Source organism: Cetorhinus maximus, chromosome 4 (assembly GCF_964194155.1).
Source record: "Cetorhinus maximus chromosome 4, sCetMax3.hap1.1, whole genome shotgun sequence".
In the NCBI taxonomy this organism is placed as follows: Eukaryota; Metazoa; Chordata; class Chondrichthyes; order Lamniformes; family Cetorhinidae; genus Cetorhinus; species Cetorhinus maximus.
Window position 1 is genome coordinate 88,137,319 of NC_135882.1, and position 22,432 is coordinate 88,159,750.

The window sequence follows — 22,432 nt, forward strand, 5'->3', positions numbered from 1 at the left end:
TCTGGTCTCTGTTGGTTCTTGTGGGAGTGTCTCTGGTCTCTGTTGGTTCCTGTGGGAGTGTCTCTGGTCTCTGCTGGTCCTTGTGGGAGTGTCTCTGGTCTCTGCTGGTTCCTGTGGGAGTGTCTCTGGTCTCTGTTGGTTCCTGTGGGTGTGTCTCTGGTCTCTGCTGGTTCCTGTGGGAGTGTCTCTGGTCTCTGCTGGTTCCTGTGGGAGTGTCTCTGGTCTCTGCTGGTTCCTGTGGGAGTGTCTCTGGCCTCTGTTTCGTTCCTGTAGGAGTGTCTCTGGTCTCTGCTGGTTCCTGTGGGAGTGTCTCTGGTCTCTGCTGGTTCCTGTGGGAGTGTCTCTGGTCTCTGCTGGTTCCTGTGGGAGTGTCTCTGGTCTCTGTTGGTATCTGTTGGTTCCTGTGAGAGAGTCTCTGGTCTCTGCTGGTTCCTGTGGGAGTGTCTCTGGTCTCTGCTGGTTCCTGTGGGAGTGTCTCTGGTCTCTGCTGGTTCCTGTGGGAGTGTCTCTGGTCTCTGATGGTTCCTGTGGGAGTGTCTCTGGTCCCTGTTGGTTCCTGTGGGAGTGTCTCTGGTCTCTGATGGTTCCTGTGGGAGTGTCACTGGTCTCTGCTGGTTCCTGTGGGAGTGTCTCTGGTCTCTGCTGGTTCCTGTGGGAGTGTCTCTGGTCTCTGCTGGTTCCTGTGGGAGTGTCTCTGGTCTCTGCTGGTTCCTGTGGGAGTGTCTCTGGTCTCTGCTGGTTCCTGTGGGAGTGTCTCTGGTCCCTGTTGGTTCCTGTGGGAGTGTCTCTGGTCTCTGATGGTTCCTGTGGGAGTGTCACTGGTCTCTGCTGGTTCCTGTGGGAGTGTCTCTGGTCTCTGCTGGTTCCTGTGGGAGTGTCTCTGGTCTCTGCTGGTTCCTGTGGGAGTGTCTCTGGTCTCTGCTGGTTCCTGTGGGAGTGTCTCTGGTCTCTGCTGGTTCCTGTGGGAGTGTCTCTGGTCTCTGCTGGTTCCTGTGGGAGTGTCTCTGGTCTCTGCTGGTTCCTGTGGGAGTGTCTCTGGTCTCTGCTGGTTCCTGTGTGAGTGTCACTGGTGTCTGTTGGTTCCTGTGGGAGTGTCTCTGGTCTCTGTTGGTTCCTGTGGGAGTGTCTCTGGTCTCTGCTGGTTCCTGTGGGAGTGTCTCTGGTCTCTGCTGGTTCCTGTGGGAGTGTCTCTGGTCTCTGCTGGTTCCTGTGGGAGTGTCTCTGGTCTCTGCTGGTTCCTGTGGGAGTGTCACTGGTGTCTGATGGTTCCTGTGGGCAGTACTTGCTTCCTGTCGTGTGAGAGTCGTTGCCGGTTTCTGTCTCTGTTTTTCTCGGACCCGGTGCCGATGCTCCTTTCTCCCAATGGCCTTTGTGAAGAAGCAACAGCAGCAGCGCTGCAGGGAGAGGTCGGTACCCGGCCGGGGGGGAGGGCAGCGCAATGCTGCAGCTATTTTGGGAAACCCCGGCTTGGGGCAGAAAACTAGGCCCGAGTATTGGGCCAAACCTGTGGGTGCCGGTGCGGGTCTCGGGGGTGCCGAGCCCGGGGCCGGGGTGGGGGCCCGGGCCGGGGAGGGGGTGTGGCGGTCGCGTTGGTAACTCGCTGTGAGCTGAGGCCTTGTGGTCGGTTTTTGGGCTGTAACCCCAGCTCATCATTAGAAGCTTCATTTTGTGCTGAGAGTTTGATATGTTGCGGTAAAGAGTTTTTATTTTCTAGCTGGTTCCTGTTCTCAGACTTGGATCATTCAGGTTTAGTTTTTAAATGCCCTTGCGTGTTTTGAATTTTCTGCAGCTTCTTGTTTCCTTTGCTAAAGTTGAATTTCTTGTCCAGAGGTTTACAGTTTAAAATAATTTCAGAGTTTCTTGCCTGTTGTTGTTTCACTGGTATTGCAATTTACAAAATAAACTTGTACTAATCAATTAAAAAAAAATACAGTCAACTGTTTTCCATTCCATGCCCTGTATCATGTGGTCGTTTGAACAGGAAAACTCCTTGGCCTCCACTCAGGCTGTTTTGAACTAGTTATATTTTCCCTGATCTTGACTCAGTGTTTTCCCATATTTGTGTGTATGGAATTAAGTCATGGCTCAAGATGTTTATCCAGTGAACAACTGAGCCATAGAGGCCAGGGAGATTTTTTTCCTTTGCTCATGGGATGTGGGTGTCACCGGTTAGGCCAGCATTTATTACCCACCCCTAATTGCTCTTAAGAAGGTGGTGTTGTGCTGCCTTCTTGAACCCCTGTAGTCTATGCCAAGTTTAATAAGATGCCTGTGGCAGTGTCTCTGGTCTCAGATGCTAAGTTTAATAACCTCTCCTAGCCACAGTGGTGACAAGGGTTACATTTTCTCTCAGTGCTTCAGGATTAGGAAGCTGGAACTCAGATAAGCTTCATGCTCTTGATCACTATGCAGGAAATTATTTTCAAAACGCAGAATATAGACATAGAGTGAGGATAGGATTGCCATTGCTTCTGCAGTTAAATAATTTGCTGATGCCCATTGTTGAAGCTTGGAGATTAATAATGGGTACCACCAGTTGGACAAGGTATCTGCTATGATCCAGTGTTTATTAAATGAATATTTTAAGGAAGGGAGAAATTAAGAAAATATTAAGTGCAAGCCATAAGGTTGTAATTTAATAGCCTTCTGACTGATGTTCAGGCAAGAGTTATTTGTAATCTGAATCAGAGTATTGAGTTACAGCCTTTACTTTGCTGTCCTATATTTGAGTATGTCACCACGCAGGGTGACTTATGTGGCTCCTGGGCTTGCTGCTTCTTAACTGAAATGTACCTGTCCTAATCTTTGCCATGCCATTGTAACATTAATTTCTTCTGTGGCCATTTTGGCAGCCATTCTGAACCTGAGTCCATTACGTTGCCATCTGCTTTATTTTCCCACTTTTATTTCGCTCACCTGTTTCCTTTCTCTGTGTCCATTTTTGGATGATTATGTTCTGTGTTTTCCTACATTAAAGGTATTATGTAAATGTAAATTGCTACAATGGAATATAAGGCATTCAATGATATCAGGTCGAGTGCGAGTTCTATCTGTGTAAGTCCACCGTAACCATTTGTGGGTAATTCACTTTCTTTCAATCAGCATATAGTATGTGTATAAATTTTATATTAAATTTTAAATGTAATAAAGGTGAGTGATCCATCTCGGCCTCCTTTGGAGGTCCCCAGCATTACAGTCTTCAGCCAATTCGATTCACTCCACATCATATCAAGAAATGGCTGAAGGCACTGAATATGGGCCCTAACAATATTTCGGCAATAGTACTGAAGACTTGTGCTCCAGAACTTGCCACGTCCTTAGCCAAGCTGTTCCAATACAGCTACAACACTTGCATCTACCTGGCAATATAGCAAATTGCTCAGTTATTACCTGTACACAGAAAGCAGGACAAATCCAAACCGGCCAATTACTGCCCCATCAGTCTACTCTTGATCTTCAGTAAAGTGATGGAAGGGGTCAACAACATTTTTGTAAAGCGGCACTTGCTTAGCAATAACCTGCTCACTGATGTTCAGTTTGGGTTCTGGCAGGGTCACTCAGCTCCTGACCTCATTACAATCTTGGTTCAAAGATGGACGAAAGAGCTGAACACCAGAGGTGAGGCAAGAGTGACTGCCTTTGACATCAAGTCAGCATTTGAGTGAGTGCGGCATCAAGGAGCCCTAGCAAAACTGGAGTCAGTGGGAATCGGGGGGAAAACTCTCTGCTGGTTGGAGTCATACCTAGTACAAAGGAAGGTGGTTGGGGTTGTTGGAGGTCAATCATCTCAGTTCCAGGACATTGTTCCTTGGGGTAGTGTCAAAGGTCCAACCAATTCTGCAGCTTCATCAATTACCTTCCTTCCAACATAAGATCAGAAGTGGTGATGTGCAATCATCAGCGAGCAATGTTCAGCACAATTCGCGACTCCTAAGATACTGAAGGAGTCCATGTCCAAATGCACAAGACCTGGATAATATCCAGGCTTGGGCTGACAAGTGGCGAGTAACATTCGTGCCACACAAGTGCCAAGCAATGACCATCTCCAATGAGAGAGGATCTAACCATCGCCCCATTGACATTCAATGGCAGTACCATCGCTGACCCCCCGCTACCTACATCCTGGGTGTTATCATGGACCAGAAACTGAACTAAACTGGACTAGCCACATAAATACTGTGGCTACAAGAGCAGGTCAGAGTCTAGGAATCCTGTGGCTAGTAACTCACCTCCACCATCTACAAGTCAGAAGTGTGATGGAATACTCTTCACTTGCCTGGATGAGTACAGCTCCAACAATGCTCAAAAAGCTTGACACTATCCAGGACACAGCAGCCTGCTTGATTTGCACCCCTTCCACAAACGTTCACTCCCTCCACCACCAACGAACAGTAGCAGCAGTGTGTACCATCTACAAGCACTGCAAAAACTCACCAAGGCTCCTTAGACAGCATCTTCCAAACCCATGACAGCTACCATCTAGAAGGACAAGAGCAGCAGATACATGGGAACACCACCGGTAGAAGCTCCCCACCAAGCAACTCACCATCCTGACTTGGAAATATATCACCGTTCCTTCACTGTTGCTGGCTGAAAATCTCGGAATTCCCTCCCTAACAGCACTATGGGTGTACCTACACCATGGGGATTGTAGCAATTCAAGGCAGCAGCTCACCACCATCACTTCGAGAGCAATTAGAGATGGGCAATAAATGCTGGCCTAGCCAATGATGCCCACATCCCGTAAACAAATAAAAAAAAAGTCTTTTGTCTCCTAGAACTATGGATGACCCCACTGGCTACGGTGTCACGGTTGGTGGAACGCTGAGTGCTTCAGCTTTGCTGTTGAGCAGCAGCCTGAGCAGACAATGCCCCTTCATTACACTTCATTGGTGGTCAACTTAACAGCATGGCAATGAAGAGCATTCTCCATTCTTCACAATAGCATGTCTGTCCTCAGTTCTATAAACACCTCTAAGCACCTTGTCCAGTTGCCCCATGCTAGACCTCCATTTCTTTCCCCAACCTGTGCTGTCTTCCATTGCCTGCTGTGACAGTATGCCAAGTTTTAGTGCTCAATCCCTGAGTTTGTGCAGGACCAGCCTGTTGACCCAGTCCTGGCTCCAACACCTCCCAACTGAAATGCTGTTGACTCTTCAAGCGGATTTGCATATTACCATAGGGTGCCCACCTCTTCATTCCATTGCACTCAGACCGTGTTCTCAGATGGTACTAAAGACTAATTGAAACCAAATCTCTATGGATTAAATTGTTTTATGACTGTATTTTTTGTCCTTTCTTGTTTTTTGATTTTTCATTGACTTTTGGCCAGCTACAATGCATCCCCCTCATTCCTCTTAGCCTTATGCTGCAGTGACCCCAATCCCCAGTTCTCACACCCTTCTTCCCAAGGAGATCCAATTTTTTTGTCAGTAAGATGTCATTTTAGTTGACCTTGTTGATCCAAGTTCTCTGTCATGTTGGTTTCTCCTTTCTGTGCCTAGCCAATGACTCAGTCCCAATCTCTGACAGTTTGGATTGTTCTGTGGATTTTTTTAAAGAAAGTTAAAAGCTGTAAGTTGAATAAATCAATACCGTACTTATAAGAGGTTTACGGAAAGAGTGGGAGAGGGGACTGAATGAATGAAAGACACTTACAGGAAGGAGATTGATTGAAAAGGGTCATAGGGTGTCAGATATACAGAGGAAATAAGAAAGCATCCAAGCTGTATGGAGAGTGGAAGGCAAAAAAGAAAGAGGGATCAGCTACGAGTCTAGCTACTTACTTGTTCCTAATTGAGTGGAGACCCAAAGTTAAATCCAAGTCAAGACTGGGAAAGCCTGGCACTTCGTTGGTGGCCAACTTAACAGCATGGCAATGAGCATTCTCCATGCTCCACATCATGTCTGTCCCAGCCACTGAGGTCCAGGCTGCCTATCTGTTAAATAGGAGTGAGAAAGAGGAGACAGATGGACTGACACACTAGGCTTCAGTATCATGGCCTGGGACCCTTGAGCAAGTCAGTGCTGAGGAAATGCAGGATAAGCCCCTCAGTAAGAATCATTTACTTTTTATCTACAAGCAAGGTTATGAGGATGTCCTAATTTCTTCTCCATTATTAGTAATGATTTTTTATATTAAAATGAAGGTAATGCAGGCAGAATCTATGCTATTTACTGAGGAAGATTGGCAGTTAACAGATTTTTGCAGATTAAGATCATGATCCTGTTGGATGTTTAGTGACACACCTGAGAAGCCCTGTTTGCTAAGTATATAAACAAAGTGAGCAAGAGATTCCGCACCTAACCCGTGAGTCAGGCTAAACTGATTATACTGCACTTCAGAAACGTAGATGTATTCAAAATCCTGAGGGGTATGGACAGGATTAATAATGAGAAACTGTTCCCACTTGAGAGAGCATCAAGAACTCGAGGTCACAGATTCAAAATAATTGGCAAAAGGAGTAAATGTGATGAGGAAAAATTTTTTTACCCAGAGGATGGTTGGAGTCTGGAACAAACTTCCTGAAAGGGTGGTGGAGGCAGGTTCGATTGAGGTATTCAACAGGGAATTGGATTGCTGTCTGAAAAGAGAGAATGTGCAAGATTACAGGGATAAGGCAGGGGGTTGGGGCTAGGTGGAATGCTCTTTCAGAGATCCAGTGCAGACTCAATGGGCCAAATGGCTGCCTCCTGCACTGTAAAGACACTGCGATTGCTATAGCAATGAACTACTGTTTGCCTCAAGCTGGCAGTTATATATCTGCTATAAGTTGTGATTTCTGCTCCAAGCTAGAAAACTTTTTTTTTGCTTGCTTCATTGCCTTCCTAATTTTAGTTTAGTATTCTATATTTGACATAATGCTAAATTTGGAAACTACCTGTTGTTTTAATACAGTTTTGGAAATCTGAAGAAGTGTCCATGCAAATGTATCTATATTGCTTAAAATAATATATATTGATGAACCTGACACCTTCAGCTTGTCATTACTAGGAGGGCTCTTATTGAAGAGAGATTCAATTGAAAGGAAAAGGGCTAGATCACTTTTAGATTTGGTAAAGTACTAAAATTGCTAACGGCTCAGGTATCTCTCAGCCCAGAATGGTGATGTCCTTCCACAAACTTATGCAAATCAGCCAAAAGGCAAACCTCTGACTGGCAGGAAACATAAGCCATAATTTCTTTGATCTGATTTATGCTAAAATTTACTCTGGCTTCTATGCCCATTATACTAATAGCAACCCAAAAATTTCTTGAGAATCTTAGTAGCATACAGTAGGGTGCAAAGACCAATATAAAGCAAGCAAAAACCAGGACAAGAAATTAGGGCTCACGGGAAGTGTGGGACATATGCCATATTCCTTCTTCAGGTCTCTTAATCATAGTGATATGAAAATTGAAATTTGAAGACATCAAACCATCTTTAATCTGCATCAAGCATGAAAAGTTTAAAAGAAAAATACAGTTATGATTTTCTCCTTTTAATATATCAGCTTTTGATGTGATAAAGCATTCAAGGATATAGAAAATACTTTTCAGGTCTTTACTTTAAAAGAACAGAAATAGTGACTTTAGATTCCGCTACAGCTAATATATTTAATATAACTTTATGCTGTTCGGAACTTATGTAAATGTAAGAAATTTATGGTTTCTGTTTTTTTGCCCTGGGGCCAAGCAATGTTAATCAGCTGATTTGGGTTTCAGTGGATTTGATGGGGGAAACACACAGTCGAGTAAGGAAACTTGCACATATTGATGCTTCAGTCTAAAGTTGGTGTAAGTTACTCACATGTAAAATTCTGCGAGGGGCAGGTTGGAGAGAAATGGCACAACTCTGCTGTTACCTCATAGTTAAATTTGCCAGAAAATTCAGAACCATTGTTTTACTTCCAAAAGAGTCATTCTTAGAATATTTTTAGTACGTTTCTTAGTTTTCTGAAGTAATTTGCTGTATGTTGTATATGTACTTGGCTTATTGGTAGAATTTTCTCCTATTTTATTGTGTCTGCACAATATGTGCCATCCTGTGTGTGTGTCTGAGGGTCATATATTTCAAAGAGGTAAAAAGGAAAAGAGTAAGTAAAGTGAGTGTTGGTCCTCTAGAGAGTGAGACGGGGGAGTTAATAGTAGATAAAAGGAAATGGCAAATGAAATGAACAAATATTTTGCTTTCCTCTTCACCATAGAGAATACAAAATACATTCCAGTAATAGCTTTAAAGCAGGAGGTGAAAGGGAGAGGAGAACTTGGTGAAATTACAATCACTAGGGAAGCGGTACTGAGCAAACTTATGGAGCTGTGGGCTGACAAGTCTCCGGGTCCTGATGGATTTCATCCTAGGGTCTTAAAAGCGGTGGTTAATGAGGTAGTAGATGCGTTGGTGTTAATTTTCCAAAATTCGCTAGATTCTGGAAAGATTCCATCGGACTGGAAAGCAGCAACTATAACCCCTTTATTCAAGAAGGAAGGGAGGCAGAAAGCAGGAAACTGTAGGCCAGTTAGCTTGACGCCTGCCATGGGAAAGGTGTTAGAATCGATCAGTAAGGAGGTTGTAGCTGGGCACTGAGAGAAACTCAAGATAATCGGGAAGAGTCAGCATGGTTTTGTCAAAAGGAAATCATGTTTAACCAATTTATCGGAGTTCTTTGAAAGAGTAGCATGTGCTGTGGATAAAGGGGAGCCTGTAGATGTGCTGTACTTGGATTTCCAGCATTTGATAAGGTGCCACATCAAAGATTATTGCAGAAAATTAAATCTCATGGTGTAGGGGGTAACATTAGCATGGATAGAAGATTTGCTGGCTGGCAGAAAACTGAGTGTATGCATAAATGGGCCTTTTTTCTAATTGACGTGATGTGACAAGTGGAGTCTTGCAGAGGTCTATGCTAGGGCATCGACTTTTTACAATTTATATCAATGATTTAGATGAGGGGAGTGAAAACATGGTGGCTAAATTTGCAGATGACACAAAAATAGGTTGTATGTTGTGAACAGGATGTGAGGTTGCAGACGGATATAGATAGATTGAGTGGGCATAAATCTGGCAGATGGAGTATAATGTGAGAAGATGTGAAGTTCACTTTGGCAGGAAGAATAAAAAGCAGAGTATTACTTCAGTGGAGAACAGCTGCAGAATTCTGAGGTGTAGAAGGATCTAGGTGTTCATCACAAAAAGTTAGTATGCAGGTACAGCAAGTAATTAAGGCTAATGGAATGTGCTATTCTTTATTATGAGAGGAATTTAACATAAAAGTTGTTACGCTTCAGTTATACAGGGCATTGGTGAGACCGCATTTCGAATATTATGTGTAGTTTTGGTCTCATTATTTAAGGAAGGATGTAAATGCATTGGAGGCAGTTCAGAGGTGGTTTACTTAATACCAGGTTATCTTATGAGGATCGGTTAGACAGACTGGGCTTGTTTCCACTGGAATTTAGAAGAGTGAGGTGCAACTTGATTGAAGTGTATAAGATCCTGAATGGTATTGACAAGTTGGATGCAGGAAGGATGGTTCCTCTTGTGGGTGAGTCTAGAACTAGGGGGCACTGTTTTAAAATTAGGACAGAGATGAGGAGAAATTTTTTCTGAGGGTTGTGTGACTTTGGAACTGCCCTTCAGAAGGCGGTGGAGGAGGGATCATTGAATATTTTTAAGGCGGAGGTAGATAGATTCTTGTTAGGCAAGGGAATCAAAGGGTGGTAGATGGGAATGTGGAATTCGAAAGACAAACAGATCAGCCATGATCTTATTGAATGGGGAGCAGGCTCGAGGGGCTGAATGGCCTACTTCTATTTCGTATGTTCGTGATTCTGTGATCTTAAAGCTACTTGGTTCTTGAATACAGTAATTTATGTGTTTGATTTAAACCTGCAGTGACTTAGCTTGTAAGTAAATTGTGTATAAATCTAATAACTGTGCTACTTTATCTGCTAAACAATAATCTATACATACATATATTTATATATATATATATATATAGCTTTGGCGTTTGGCAATGAAAAATAATTTCTTTTTGGTGCCCTAGCTCATATTTATTTTTCATATCAAACAGGTTTTCTCTGCTGATGCTTGACCTCGAAGAGTATTACTTTGACCATCACACATTTTATTATGTACTCACCAACAACAAAGGAGAAAGAAGGTACTGTATGAAATCTGGAAATGTCAACTCAAGTTATTGTGTTGGGTAATTGTTGCCTGCTTCTTATCACTTGAAAGCAGCACTGTTATTTGGCAAATGGGAGGCTGTATGAAGTATAGCTGTGATGTGAAAAAGCAGCTAATCTTATACTAAGAAAGAAGCTAACCACAATGCATTTGGAGAATAATATTCCCCGATGTTAGTTACAAGTTAAGAAATTCCTCTAATTTTAAGCTTGCCATGGGCTAGAAACGGAGTTGAATTTCTAGTTCTTGATCTGAGGTTAAAGGCCAAATACTTTGGCCCATGTTCTTTTGAAAGTTTTTGAAAATAATTAAATGATGCACTTTTTAAAAGCAGCAGAGATGCTACAGATGCCTCTGTCACCCTGGTTTAGGAATAAGACTCGATACTGCCCCCACTTCTGATTGACATCTGGTGACTTGCTGCAAATAGATGAATTTGAACATCAGGTGATGCCAGGGATGGGCCCAGTTGTGATGTCCTTTATGGTTGCTAGGCTGCCACTATCTACACTCAGATGATGGATGGCCACTTGGATAGGGGCTGTCAGTACTTGTGATATATTTTTCCATCATTTTGATTTTCTTTTTAAAAAGTCAACTAATATTTTTCAACTTTTATGTTCAATATTTTTGTGGTGTACAATTTAACAGAAAAAGTACAGATCCAGAGAGATCCTTCCACTTGTCTGTGCAAAAAAATTTCTGATGACAAAGAACTGTATGCCCCAATCAAGTGTTTGTCATACTTGATGTTTATTTTCTTTATATCCTTTACAGTTTAAAAGAAACTGAATCTGGTCAACTTTGAATTGTGTTAACAACAATAGCGAACACATACCTGGTACTTCCGTGCTCTTCTTTTATAAGAATGTCTATAACGCACTTAACGACACAATTGAAATAGCAGTGTTGCCTTGTTTCATTCGCAAACATTTGTGACTCCATGTTAGAGTAACACTTTCAATGGGAGAAAGTTTCATTTTCATTTCCTGCACATTCTGCACTGTTCCCAGCTGACCAGTTGCTGTGAGGCAAAATAAGAGATGCCTAGGCCTGAGCTCAATATGATTAGTTTTCTATTACGATACATTTACATGGACGCTGCACATATAATTCCTTTGTTTGTTGCAGATCAATTAAAGGTTCCCTGAAGATATGTTCAAAATCACTGATCTTTGAACCGGATCAAATATCAGAACCTATTTTAAAGGTACAGTCAGTAAGAGCCGTTTCACATGTGTATAATACCTGGTATATGTTAGTCATTATTTATGTATCTTTATAACGCTTTAAAAGTTTTACATATCCCGCGTGCTTATTCTTCATGACTGGGTATTAGGTGTAAGCTGGCAAGGATTAAATTTGCCACATACTTCTATTTGCCTTTCAGTTCTTTTAACTCATAATTTTCATTTCCAATGTAGGTGGTGTGACTTTCTGTAGCACCTACTCTACTCGTGTTATCTATTCCCCCGGATCCAATAGGCTTCTGGCCCCAGATTCCGAGTTTTGCCACTGGCCTGATGAAAAAGTACTGTGTTCCCCCAATCAAGTGTTTTGGCATAATTGACCCTTATTTTCTTTATACCTTTTACAGTTGATAAGAAACTGAATATGTTCATCTTTGGATTGTGAGCAAGTTCTTAGTTACTTCAGTTTTCATGTTTCAAGTCTTCAAATCACATGGGCCATATTGTAATAAAAGCAAAAAACTGCGGATGCTGGAAATCCGAAACAAAAATAAAAATACCTGGAAAAACTCAGCAGGTCCGGCAGCATCTGCGGAGAGGAACACAGTTAACATTTCGAGTCCATATGACTCTTCAACTGTTGAAAAGTCATACGGACTCGAAACGTCAACTGTGTTCCTCTCCGCAGATGCTGCCGGACATGCTGAGTTTTTCCAGGTATTTTTATTTTTGTTTTGGGCCATACTGTTGTTTGTTTCTTTTTCCTTATCTGTTTTGATTGTGTTCCTTTGTTTCATTGACTTATATTTGTATATCCCTTAAAGTTTTTCTTTAACGTGTGTTGCCCCAACCAGCAGTCTGCACCCACTACCAAAAAAATGCCCGGCACCCCAGAATCCATGACCAATCACCACTTGCAGGCCTGTCTTCATCTGGAGATAATGTAGCCCGTGGTCCTTGACAGCAGCTTCTATCCCACTCCCTACCACATCATCCCATTTCACCCATCAGCTCCCAGTCAAAGGTACAGAAGGAAAGGAGAGAAAGAGGAGAAGAAGAGAAAGCATTTGAGGAAAGAGAAGGCAGAAAAAGAGAAACACAAGCATAAGAGGAAAAAGAGAACAGAAATGGGGAGGTTGGAGAGTCGGAGGAATAGGGACAGCAAAAGAGGGAATAAAACAGAAGAGAGAAGAGCAGCCACAGGATAGCAGCAGATAGCTAAGGAGGAAAGAGTTTTTCTCCTGACCGGCTATACCACAGGGTTTTCAAATATATAGAAAGGAATTTCAGTTTAGCCCAGTTTGTATCCTGAAATTCAAGTAGTGTGGCATATTGTGAAATTTTAAACATTTATGGCACACTTTCTGGAACAATGGAGCACTTCTTTTGCAAGCGTATGCAAAAAAAAGGAAATTTTTCATATGTACACAAGCAGAAAAGCTAATTGAGCTGAGGAAATGTTTGTCTTGTGGATGATATTTCTGGCCCTGAGTTCGCTCTTGGTAGCATTGTACACTAAGTTATACTATGGTTTCTGTGTTTTTGGTCAGGATTGGCATTATCGCGAATAAAAGTATTTGTTTAAAAGTATGTACTCAAAGGACTGTGAATCTTTAAAATTCTCTATCCCAGGGGGCTGTGGATGCTCAGTCATTGATTATACCCAAGACAGAGATTGATAGATTTGTTGGATACAAGGTGGATTGAGGGATTTCAGGATAGGATAGAAAGTGGAGTTGAAGTAGAATGTCAGTCAATGGCAGAGCAAGCTCAGAGGGCTGAATGGCTCGCTCCTATTTCATATGTAATATTTTGTATGTAATGTAATAGCATAAGAGACAATAGGCGCATGCAGGAGAGCAAATAAAAGTGCGCTTTAGAGATGGTTTAGAAAAGAGAAAAAATACACATGCAAAAGAAATAAGGATGTAAATATTGAAAGCTTACCTGATGATATAATACTTAATTTTTTAAAATGAGTTTGTGTCATTGAAATAGGTGCTGCAGCTGTAAGCAGAAGTTATGCTTTGAAATTCCCTACTTCACAATGCATCCTTTTTTTCGTAGAAAAAATGCAAAATATGGCAATGATCAAAAATATACATTTAAATTAATATTTAATTGTCTTTAAAAAGTGCCCATAAGAAATAAAAACAGAACAGCATTAATGTTTCAGGGCTGTCACCTTTCATCAGAACCAGTTGTTAACTCTGTTTCTCTACCAATGCTGCCAGACCTACTGAGTATTTCAAGGATTTTCTGTTTTTATTTCAGATTTCCTGCATCCGCAGTATTTAACTGCTTTATAAGAGTTGTTTTCAAATTTTCTGTCAGAGGCTCTCTGCAAATATTGGTATTTTATCACAGGTCTCTTGTGCTAAATTTCCAAAGATCACTTTCAATGAGCCAATATTAGACGGTGCTATTAGTGCAAACTTTTATTAATATTGGTGAGATTTTAACTTGCTTAACACCTATCCACTTACACAGAGTTAAAATTGGGCCCACTGTACATGGATTCTGATCTGTTGGAATTTCAGATACATAACAGAAATCTAGATTTCGCATTATGACCTCGTGAAACCTTTGAGAATGTCCCATTGACCCTAGGATATGCAAATTTCAGTTTATAAACCATTGCTTTACAATCAGTTTTCTCAAACATTATTACGAGGATCTGCTCTATTAGCACCCAATATGTGAATTAATATTTTACATATATAACTTTGAAATAAGATGGAAATGTTTCCACTTTTTATTGTGAAGACTGCCATTACCATTCTGTGTGCAATGTCTTTATATTTCTTCTAATGAAAATTAATTTGCTTTATATGAACTTAAGTCCTTATGTATAACTTAGAGATTGGAACTTTTGCTGTACACTGACCTTTGAAAATTTGCAGTTCCCTTTCAGAGAGTGCAGCAGAATTGAAGAGATAGAAGATAAGAAAAGTAATAATCCTTTTGAAGAGTGAGTTTAGGCTTATGTATATACAGGTTTTCAATTTTATTTGAGATACAATACTCAGTGAGTAGTGAATTCATGTTTATTTCAATTAAATCATGCTTTTCCAGAAATCGAATTTGTGGATTTTGCATCACGTGCTGTCAGGTAAGAATCTTTTAACCTTAATTTCTCGTGTGTGTGCCTTTCTCTTTTGTGTGCTCTGTCTCTGGTGCACGCTTTTTCTCTCAGTCTTGCATACTGCAATTGTTTGTCATGCTCACACTTTCCCTCATTCAGTCTATCACTTGCACATACCTGTGGCTTGCTCATTGCCTCCTCCCTCCACTTGTTTCTCTCTCTTTATTCCTTGCTTTCCCTGCTGTTTCTCGTTTCCCCTTTCTTCCCATTTTCATTTTAGCCTATCTCTTTCTTTGTCTTTGGACCTAGGCCTGGGAAAGTTAGTAACACAGGACTCTGGCAAGCAGGCTAGAGGCTGCAGCATTGAGTGCTTGATGGGAAGAGGTTATGCTGGGAGGGAGTGCTGAGAGCATCTGGGTTGCTAGATTTCCAGGGACTGTTGAAGCAGGGATACTGACCTCTCTAGTCTCAGTAGCCTTCTGTAAGCCACTTTAAGATCTTGTTTGGTAGGCTGGCTAAGAATTGCCTCAAGCTTTGCAGCACTGAATCACATGAATTTGGTGTTACCTGTAACAAAACCCATGTGATGGAGGATGCTGGCAAACATAGCAAAATGAAACATAAAGTAAGTCCTTTTGAAGGGTGAATTTCAAAAGATTTCCTGTGTCAGGAAGCATCTTCAACTGCTGAATGGTGCATTATTACAAGAAAATGCCTTAGCTGAAGTGAAATTCATTTATTTGGTTATGTGGATGTGATGGCTCAGAATTTGTGGATCTAATGTTTATTTTTTTTAAAGTATTTAAGTGCAAGAACAATGATTCCAGTGGATTTAATATGTTAAAACGTGGATGGGAAGTGTGCATAGGGGCAATAAGCACTGAAGAAGCTCAAATGGCCTACATACAAAGGCTTAGCTTCATTGAAATATCAGGGCAGCAGTGTCTCTGCAGACTGCTTCTATTAAGGCGGGTGGTTGCTGACCTATGCCGAATGCTGGAGGGGGGGGTGGTTGTGCCCTGTGGCAATGAAGGTAACCATGGTACTCAGCTCTTGTACATCAGGATTGTTTCAGGGATTGTCTGGAGCAAGCAGCCTATGGGAACTCTGACAGATGTCCACACATTACACGCTGCTGTTCCAGTATCTGCCACTTTGATGATGACTCCCAAGGCTCGCCATCTACAGGAAACTGAGCATTGCTGGGCCTGCTCTTAATCCTCTGATGGGGAGTGGCTGGAACAGCTACTGTCTCCATCGCCAGCTGCTGCACATTTGTGTTACGCCCATTAGCTGGTGCCACTCATTCTAAAAGCTTTTCAATGCCCACAACATGAAAGAAGGTTTGGTGCCCATGATCATTGTTTTCCTCATCCTCTCTGGACTCCACACCCACCTTCTCCTTTGTGACAGGCTAGCCTGCTGCAGCCCATCCAATCTCCAATCCTCTCTGCATGACTAGAGCAATGAAGGGTTAACCACCTCCTGTGCATACACCAGCTCCTGTGTGTCTCTACTCCCTTGCATTGAGCTTGTTTCTCCTGTTTGACAGTGATGCACAGTGTCACGCTTGTCTCATGACCCAGCTATGCTTGTCAGACTGTGCAACTTTAAATGTCTACCGTTGCGCCACTTGGAGGCCGGCTGCAAGCAGCCATTGACCCTGATCACTGCAGTGAGTAATTGTGTGGCTCACTGCAAGGTGGTCCTTGGGCATTCCCTATGCTTAGGTCAGCCACCTCTCCTCCTATTGCATGGACACTGTACAAGACATGTAGGGCTGCCACCTTACCATTACACATACCACTCAGCTTGCCAGACCTCTCAAGGTTATTGAATCAATTCTGGCACTGCACCCATGTTCCTGTGACAACCCTACAGCTGTTCGCTTTCTTGCCTACCTCCAGCCATGTTTTCTTTATGATACTTTGCTGGCCTTGTCCCCCCCCCCCCCCCCAACCCCTGCTGGCCCCGGCTGTCCTGTCATTTAGAAATGCTACAAATCCTGGACAATATATGGAGGTGGGCGTTTTTCCCATTTTACAAAATGTAAATGTTTCAGAATAATCTTTTTGAGAAAAATGGCACTTTTTGCATTCTAAAATTAAATTTTCTTATATCCTTTGCCAGAACAGATTTGTAACCTAGGTACTACGTTTTTATTGATTACAACAGAGGAAAACTTGAAAACGTAGAATAATCCTGTAAAAAATAGCATTTTAAGGCTTTCCATTTTCTTATCACTTTACATAATTACAGAGGCATATTAGCACAACAATGTGTGATGGAGTTGTTTAGAGAGAGAGTTCATTTATTTACTCATAGTGGGCTTCCAAGCCTGGCATGGCACAGGATGGAGGGAAAAAAAATTGGTAGCTTTAGAACAGCATTGGTGGAAGCCTGAGAACAGGACTGCCATTTTGAATGTGGGCGATGTATATTTCAGTGATAACTTTGGGGAAGTGGAGGAAAGATAGGCTGCATTACACTGTGTGTGTCAGAGTGTCGTGGATTGGTAAGCTGCCAACTAAAATCAAGTTTACTGTTGAAGTTGCAGTTGAAGCTTCAAAATGTGGGAGAATTTTTGCATTTTGCTGTGGCAGTAATTGTGTTTTGTTTTCTCTTTTAGATTTGTTTAATCAAAGAAGAAAGACTAGTGGCTCCATATAAAATTGAAAGAGTAGGTTGATCTCTTACTTTCCTTAGTTATTAAACTGCGCTGTTGAATTCTGTCTATGTATGCACTAAATTTGTCCTGTGAAAGAACAGAATTTTAACTTGCATTAAAATATATAATGCCTGCAGCAAGCTCCCTCTTTATTTGATGTGTTGTTTTGCTTGTAATGGTCTCTTCACACATAGTTAAGTGTGATCTACTCAGAAGTTCATTGTAACACTTTTCAAATTAAATTTAGTAGATTGTGGCTTTTGAAGATTTGGTATTTGTAGAGCCTATGTCTACTATAATACTTCTGTATTAAATGAAACTGCATCAGCCCCAGTTTGTTTTGTAAATGTGCCAAGTGGCCTTATTGCTGTAGAACCACCTAATCAAAATGTGCTTGAGGATTGTTAAACAGCATAAATTCTACAACCCATTAAAAACCACTCTTCTGTGTGTTTGAATTAATTTTTTCAAAATCGTAAGTTTTGCCTTTGTTCAGGCTATTACCCTGTAGTATTTTTGTCATATTTTTATTTGTTTACTTGAGCTCATGTTACTGCATTTGGAAGTTTCTACAATTTAACAATACTGGGAAAGTACTGAAGGTTCTCCTGTGAAAGGCTGCAATCCGGGAGGAGATGAAAAATATCAATCATGGGCATAAATTAGATGAAATTTTGCTGTCCAAATTTTTCCCAATACTTTTTGATTTTGATTTTCCAAAAAAAACAAGGTTCCTATGAACCAAAGTCTGTATTTTTAAATGAATCACTTTGCCAGATTGAAAAGATTACTCATTAATCACAGTATATTTCTCATTGAAGATGCCTACTTCTGATATCTCAAAGTTGGGCAATAATACACTCAGATCAGGGTGCAAAAGCTTAAACTATTTAGTTGGATTTTGTAACAATCTAAATGCACTGAAGCGAAAAGAAACAGAAAAATAATAGAATTAGTCCACAAGGGGTCAGTATATCTATTTTCAAATGGTATCCTTGTCTGATAGGCAGCAGCAAGACTTGTAAATCTAACAAATTTGTTTCTTGATAGATCTTCAAAATGGGATGTTTATGAACAATGCAGCTGTTAGTTTGTTGAAGGAAGCTGGTTCTTTTTGCAGAACTAAAGCTTTACAGTTGTGTTTTATGCCTCAGTATTTTCATTTTAAAACCATTTGTTTGAAGAAAACATAAAGTGACAGTTTCTGTATTGTGAGACAAGGCTTTAATAACTAAATGGAGTTATGACTCATAATGAATTCTTGGAAACGCTTAGAATTTTGTGTAGCCTGATATGCTTTGAAACCAGGGGCATAAAAAACCTGCTAGGGCAGACATTTCTTGTTGAATGCAATGTCTTGGTCTAATTTTATGTATCCATTTGCATGTATTAGTTACCACATAACCAACTTCGCAGAAGAACAATGGATCTTCAATTAGACTGCAACTGCCCCTGCCCCAAGCTATAGCTGGCTGATGCCCTTTATTTCTTAGAAAATCACATAAAATGTCTGCTATTGTAAAATAATTCAATTTTCCTTGTACTGTGCAGTTTAGCTCATGTATTATTGACAAGCTAAATAAGAATCGGCATGCTTATATTGAACCGTATAGGAGATATTTCAAACTAAACTAATTGAAAATAATTTGAGTATTGCTGAAAAAAAGAGATGTTTGTCGAAGCCTTTCTTCTTGCACCCATCAGCACATTTTGCAAAATGTAAAAGGAACAACTTTTTATATAGTATGAGAAGAGAATTTATACTGTATGAGCCATCCTGCACTTAAATTCACTTTTAAAATGGAGCAGTCAAATGAATCCGCTTTCCTTGATGTACTAATTGAGAAATCTGCCAGGGAGTTTGCAACCACAGTCTACTGCAAGCCTACCTTCACTGGTCAGTATATGTGTTGGGATTCTTAAAGTTCCACGTGCTATAAGATTGGCCTTGTCGGCAACTTCGTAAATGCTTTGCTCACTATGCAAGCTCGATGCCGAAATAGGGCGTATCAAAGGCATCCTGCAGGATAATGACTACTCTGATCAGATCATTTCACGCTGTATATTGTGCAAACTGATGAACAGGCCTAAGGCTGTCACATTCAGCCCTGAAAAGTGCCCAGGCTACCTTGGATTACCCTGGAAGGGCAAGGTATCTCAGAAATTCGAACAACAGGTGAAGCTAGCTGTTTCATGCTGCTGTTATGCAGCAGCAACATGACTGGTATTCACCACTAATAGGACGTTGCCATCAAGCCAAAAAGATGTTTTGCCTATTACACAAATGAGTAATGTGGTATATGAATTTCAGTGCCACTGTGATGCTAGGTTTGTAGGCCGTACGCCTCAAAGACTGGCAAATCGTATCAAACAGCATGTCCCAGCTGTTGTTCACAGCGGGCAGGGTACAGACCGTGCCCAATCAGCCTGTGCTTCCAAAACTCAAAACGCAGTGTCCAACATTAGATGTGATTCCATGATTGAACAACATTTGCTAAACAATGCTCAGTGTGCTATGCTGACAATCAATTTAAGATTGTCAGTTGGGCTTGCAGCATGGCGCATTTGCATGTACTGGAAACTACATATATGATTACACAGGGCCCTGTTCTTTTCAGACAGAAAGAACATGTACACGCTTTGCACCTGTTTCAGCTAAACAAAATAAGTGACAGCCATTCACTGGTTCATTCCTCAGAGCAATGCCTTGATCAAGCTGCCTGGTTTAAATTTCAAACAATACTTGGCAGTTAACTGTTAGTCACCAACTGGTGCATTCTGCATGACAATGCCTCTACCAATCAGAGTCCACTTGTCAATCAATCAGCACCTCCTCATACAGTATAAATTGTTGTTCCCTTTACATTTGATATTCTTGCAAATTGTCCTGGTATGTGCAGGGTGAAAAGCTTTGACAAAAAAAAGTTTCTTTTTTTCAGCAATGCACAAATTCTATACTACCAAGTGACTATTTGAAAATAATTTGAGTAAGTTAAGTAATTTCATCTACTTTTTAACCAGGGCCCAAAGGACTATGTTTTCAGGATAGAGGACATTGCAAAAGCAGAAGATGTTGTGCAAAGTTTACTCCAGGTAAAATGTTATGAGGTGAAAGTACTTTTGAGCCTGACTGTGATTCCTTGTAATTTATTTTTGTTTACCACCCTGCATAATCACAAAGTTAATGGTAGAAAATATTTGATGTTTGATCATCTTGGACAATAAATAAACCATGCAGTCATTCCAACTACTTTCATAATCAATAACGATCCATTCAAGACAGTGGAACTAGTGGTACAATTTACTTAGGCAACATGATTTCCTCCAATGGAGACTTTTTTTCTAATTAATGTAGACACGTTGCATTTGTAAACTCTGCAACAAACTATCTCCACATATGGAAATCAAACATAAGTTGCAAATCTTCAAATATGTCTCTACAACACATTAGTAATATCCATTTTTATACTTGGCTCAGAAACTTGGGTATGCACCAAAGTAATAAATAGGTAAATTGATGTATTTGATTTGCGATCCTTCGCACATGACTAAAGGTTAAGCCTTAGGACAACATTTTAAATGAGACTGATTAACTGCCTTTGTCTGGGTTGATTGATCATTACAAGCTTGTCTCATTACAACCTCATGCTCCAAGCTTGATCCTGTTAAAGCATTCAACACCAAGTTACTGCCAAAGTGGAAAAATGGACTCAGACAGGAACAACAATGTAAAAGTGCTCTTTGACATTAGGGTCCTTACTGCTCATGAGGCACAAGTGAGGATCCTGAACCATAACAGTTGACAAAAAACTCTCTGCCATATAATTTGGCTACATATGCAATAGCCATTGGATATAATATATCCAATATAATGGATTGCATAATATCCATTATCAGCCATGGATAAGCCCCTAATTGATGATGGCCTTGCATTGCCATGGGAAGTTGATTAAAAGGTGACATACAGCATCATATTTGAAGTTATTTGCTTTGCTTATCTTACCAATTGTAGTTCTGGTTAAAATACTTCACCTATATAAAGACTGACTAAAATGATGAAATTACTAATGTTTCCTTTATAGCTGCACAGAGCTTCTCAGTTGGACAAAATGGCAGACCAGATTGCCATGGTAAGTGATTTCAAAATGAAATACAATCATTAAAATCAGGTACTCAAATAACCTTAACTAGCACATTAATTTTATTTGTACTAATATTTTTTGGTATGAAACCTGCCTTCCTCCTCTAATTCTTTTTCTCCCCCCTTCCCATTGTAGATCACAGCTATTTTGCAATCTCGTTTGGCTCGGACCTCATTTGATAAAAACAGGTACTGTACATGGGCTATAATGGCTTAATGCGTAATACTCAAAGCCTAATAATATGACTATTGAATGCTCTTTCTAGTAAATGCTCTTTCTAGTGCACGAAATTGAGAACAGGTTTCCAGTATCGAAATAGAAATTTCCACTGCTTTTAGTTTTAAGTAATCTTGATGGACAGTGCTAATATTACTTGATGATAACACTTAGTTTTCGCCAATGCAGTGCAGTCAGTGTATGAGTGGATAATTTTTTACCAATAAATGTATGTAATAGAAATGGTGGGAAAATGTTCTTTTGTAATTTATGAAATAGTTGTACTACTGCACTAGGTTATGAATGCTGGACAAATTAAGAGCCGGTTACTGAAGTATAATATATTAGTTTTGATGTGCTTTTTTCAAGATCGTATGATTTTGAATGTTCTCACTTTTATTTCTTCATCTTCGGTTGTGTCAGAATATTTTTAGCACATTTTTTTAATGGAAAAAATGGTTTTTGATGGTCAACAAATAAATAAATATTTATTGCTCATTAGTTGGAATACTAATCAGCAAAAAGCAAATCTAAGATGAGCCATATTTCCTAAAATCGTAACTGCCTGGTTCAGTGCATGTTAAAAGCTATAGTGTTAATTTTCTGCAAGTATGAGATCAAATGGGTTGAAGGGTATTTACTGGATCCTATCTCATAAAATTAATTTTCAAATTATCGGTTAAAAATGAACACCGCTTTAAGTAGAAGTATTTGCAAACTACCAACCGCGTCCCCCCCCAACCCCCCACCACCACTACTATAACAGTCTGCATTTATATAGTGCTTTTAATGTGCCAAACATACTTCACAAAATATATATATGAAATAAATAAGAAGAAGTAGGGGAAGCAACCAAATACATGATCAAAGTTCTTAAGGACATTTGAAGCTGACAGGATTTTGGGAGAGTTCAAGCGTGTGGTGTCCAGACAGCGGAAAGCTCCCTCTTTGTTAATGAATAT

The 22,432-nt window shown here is 40.6% G+C and overlaps 1 protein-coding gene across 4 annotated transcripts in view; it reads left to right on the forward strand.

Annotated features, from left to right (window-relative positions):
• The first annotated feature begins 1,242 nt into the window (after positions 1 to 1,242).
• Positions 1,243 to 22,432, forward strand: part of nsmaf (neutral sphingomyelinase (N-SMase) activation associated factor) — an 84,337-nt gene continuing 63,147 nt past the window's right edge. For 2 of the 4 annotated variants that reach the window (XM_078540446.1, XM_078540448.1), the window contains exons 1-9: positions 1,245 to 1,406; positions 10,054 to 10,143; positions 11,301 to 11,379; positions 14,263 to 14,330; positions 14,435 to 14,471; positions 17,074 to 17,124; positions 20,134 to 20,205; positions 21,195 to 21,242; positions 21,390 to 21,442. In XM_078540446.1, coding sequence (XP_078396572.1) covers positions 1,363 to 1,406; positions 10,054 to 10,143; positions 11,301 to 11,379; positions 14,263 to 14,330; positions 14,435 to 14,471; positions 17,074 to 17,124; positions 20,134 to 20,205; positions 21,195 to 21,242; positions 21,390 to 21,442 — 542 coding nt within the window. In that variant the 5' untranslated portion in view covers positions 1,245 to 1,362. Of the gene's footprint in view, positions 1,407 to 10,053; positions 10,144 to 11,300; positions 11,380 to 14,262; positions 14,331 to 14,434; positions 14,472 to 17,073; positions 17,125 to 20,133; positions 20,206 to 21,194; positions 21,243 to 21,389; positions 21,443 to 22,432 lie in introns of all 4 variants that reach the window. The other 2 variants (XM_078540450.1, XM_078540447.1) reach the window with 2 other exon arrangements.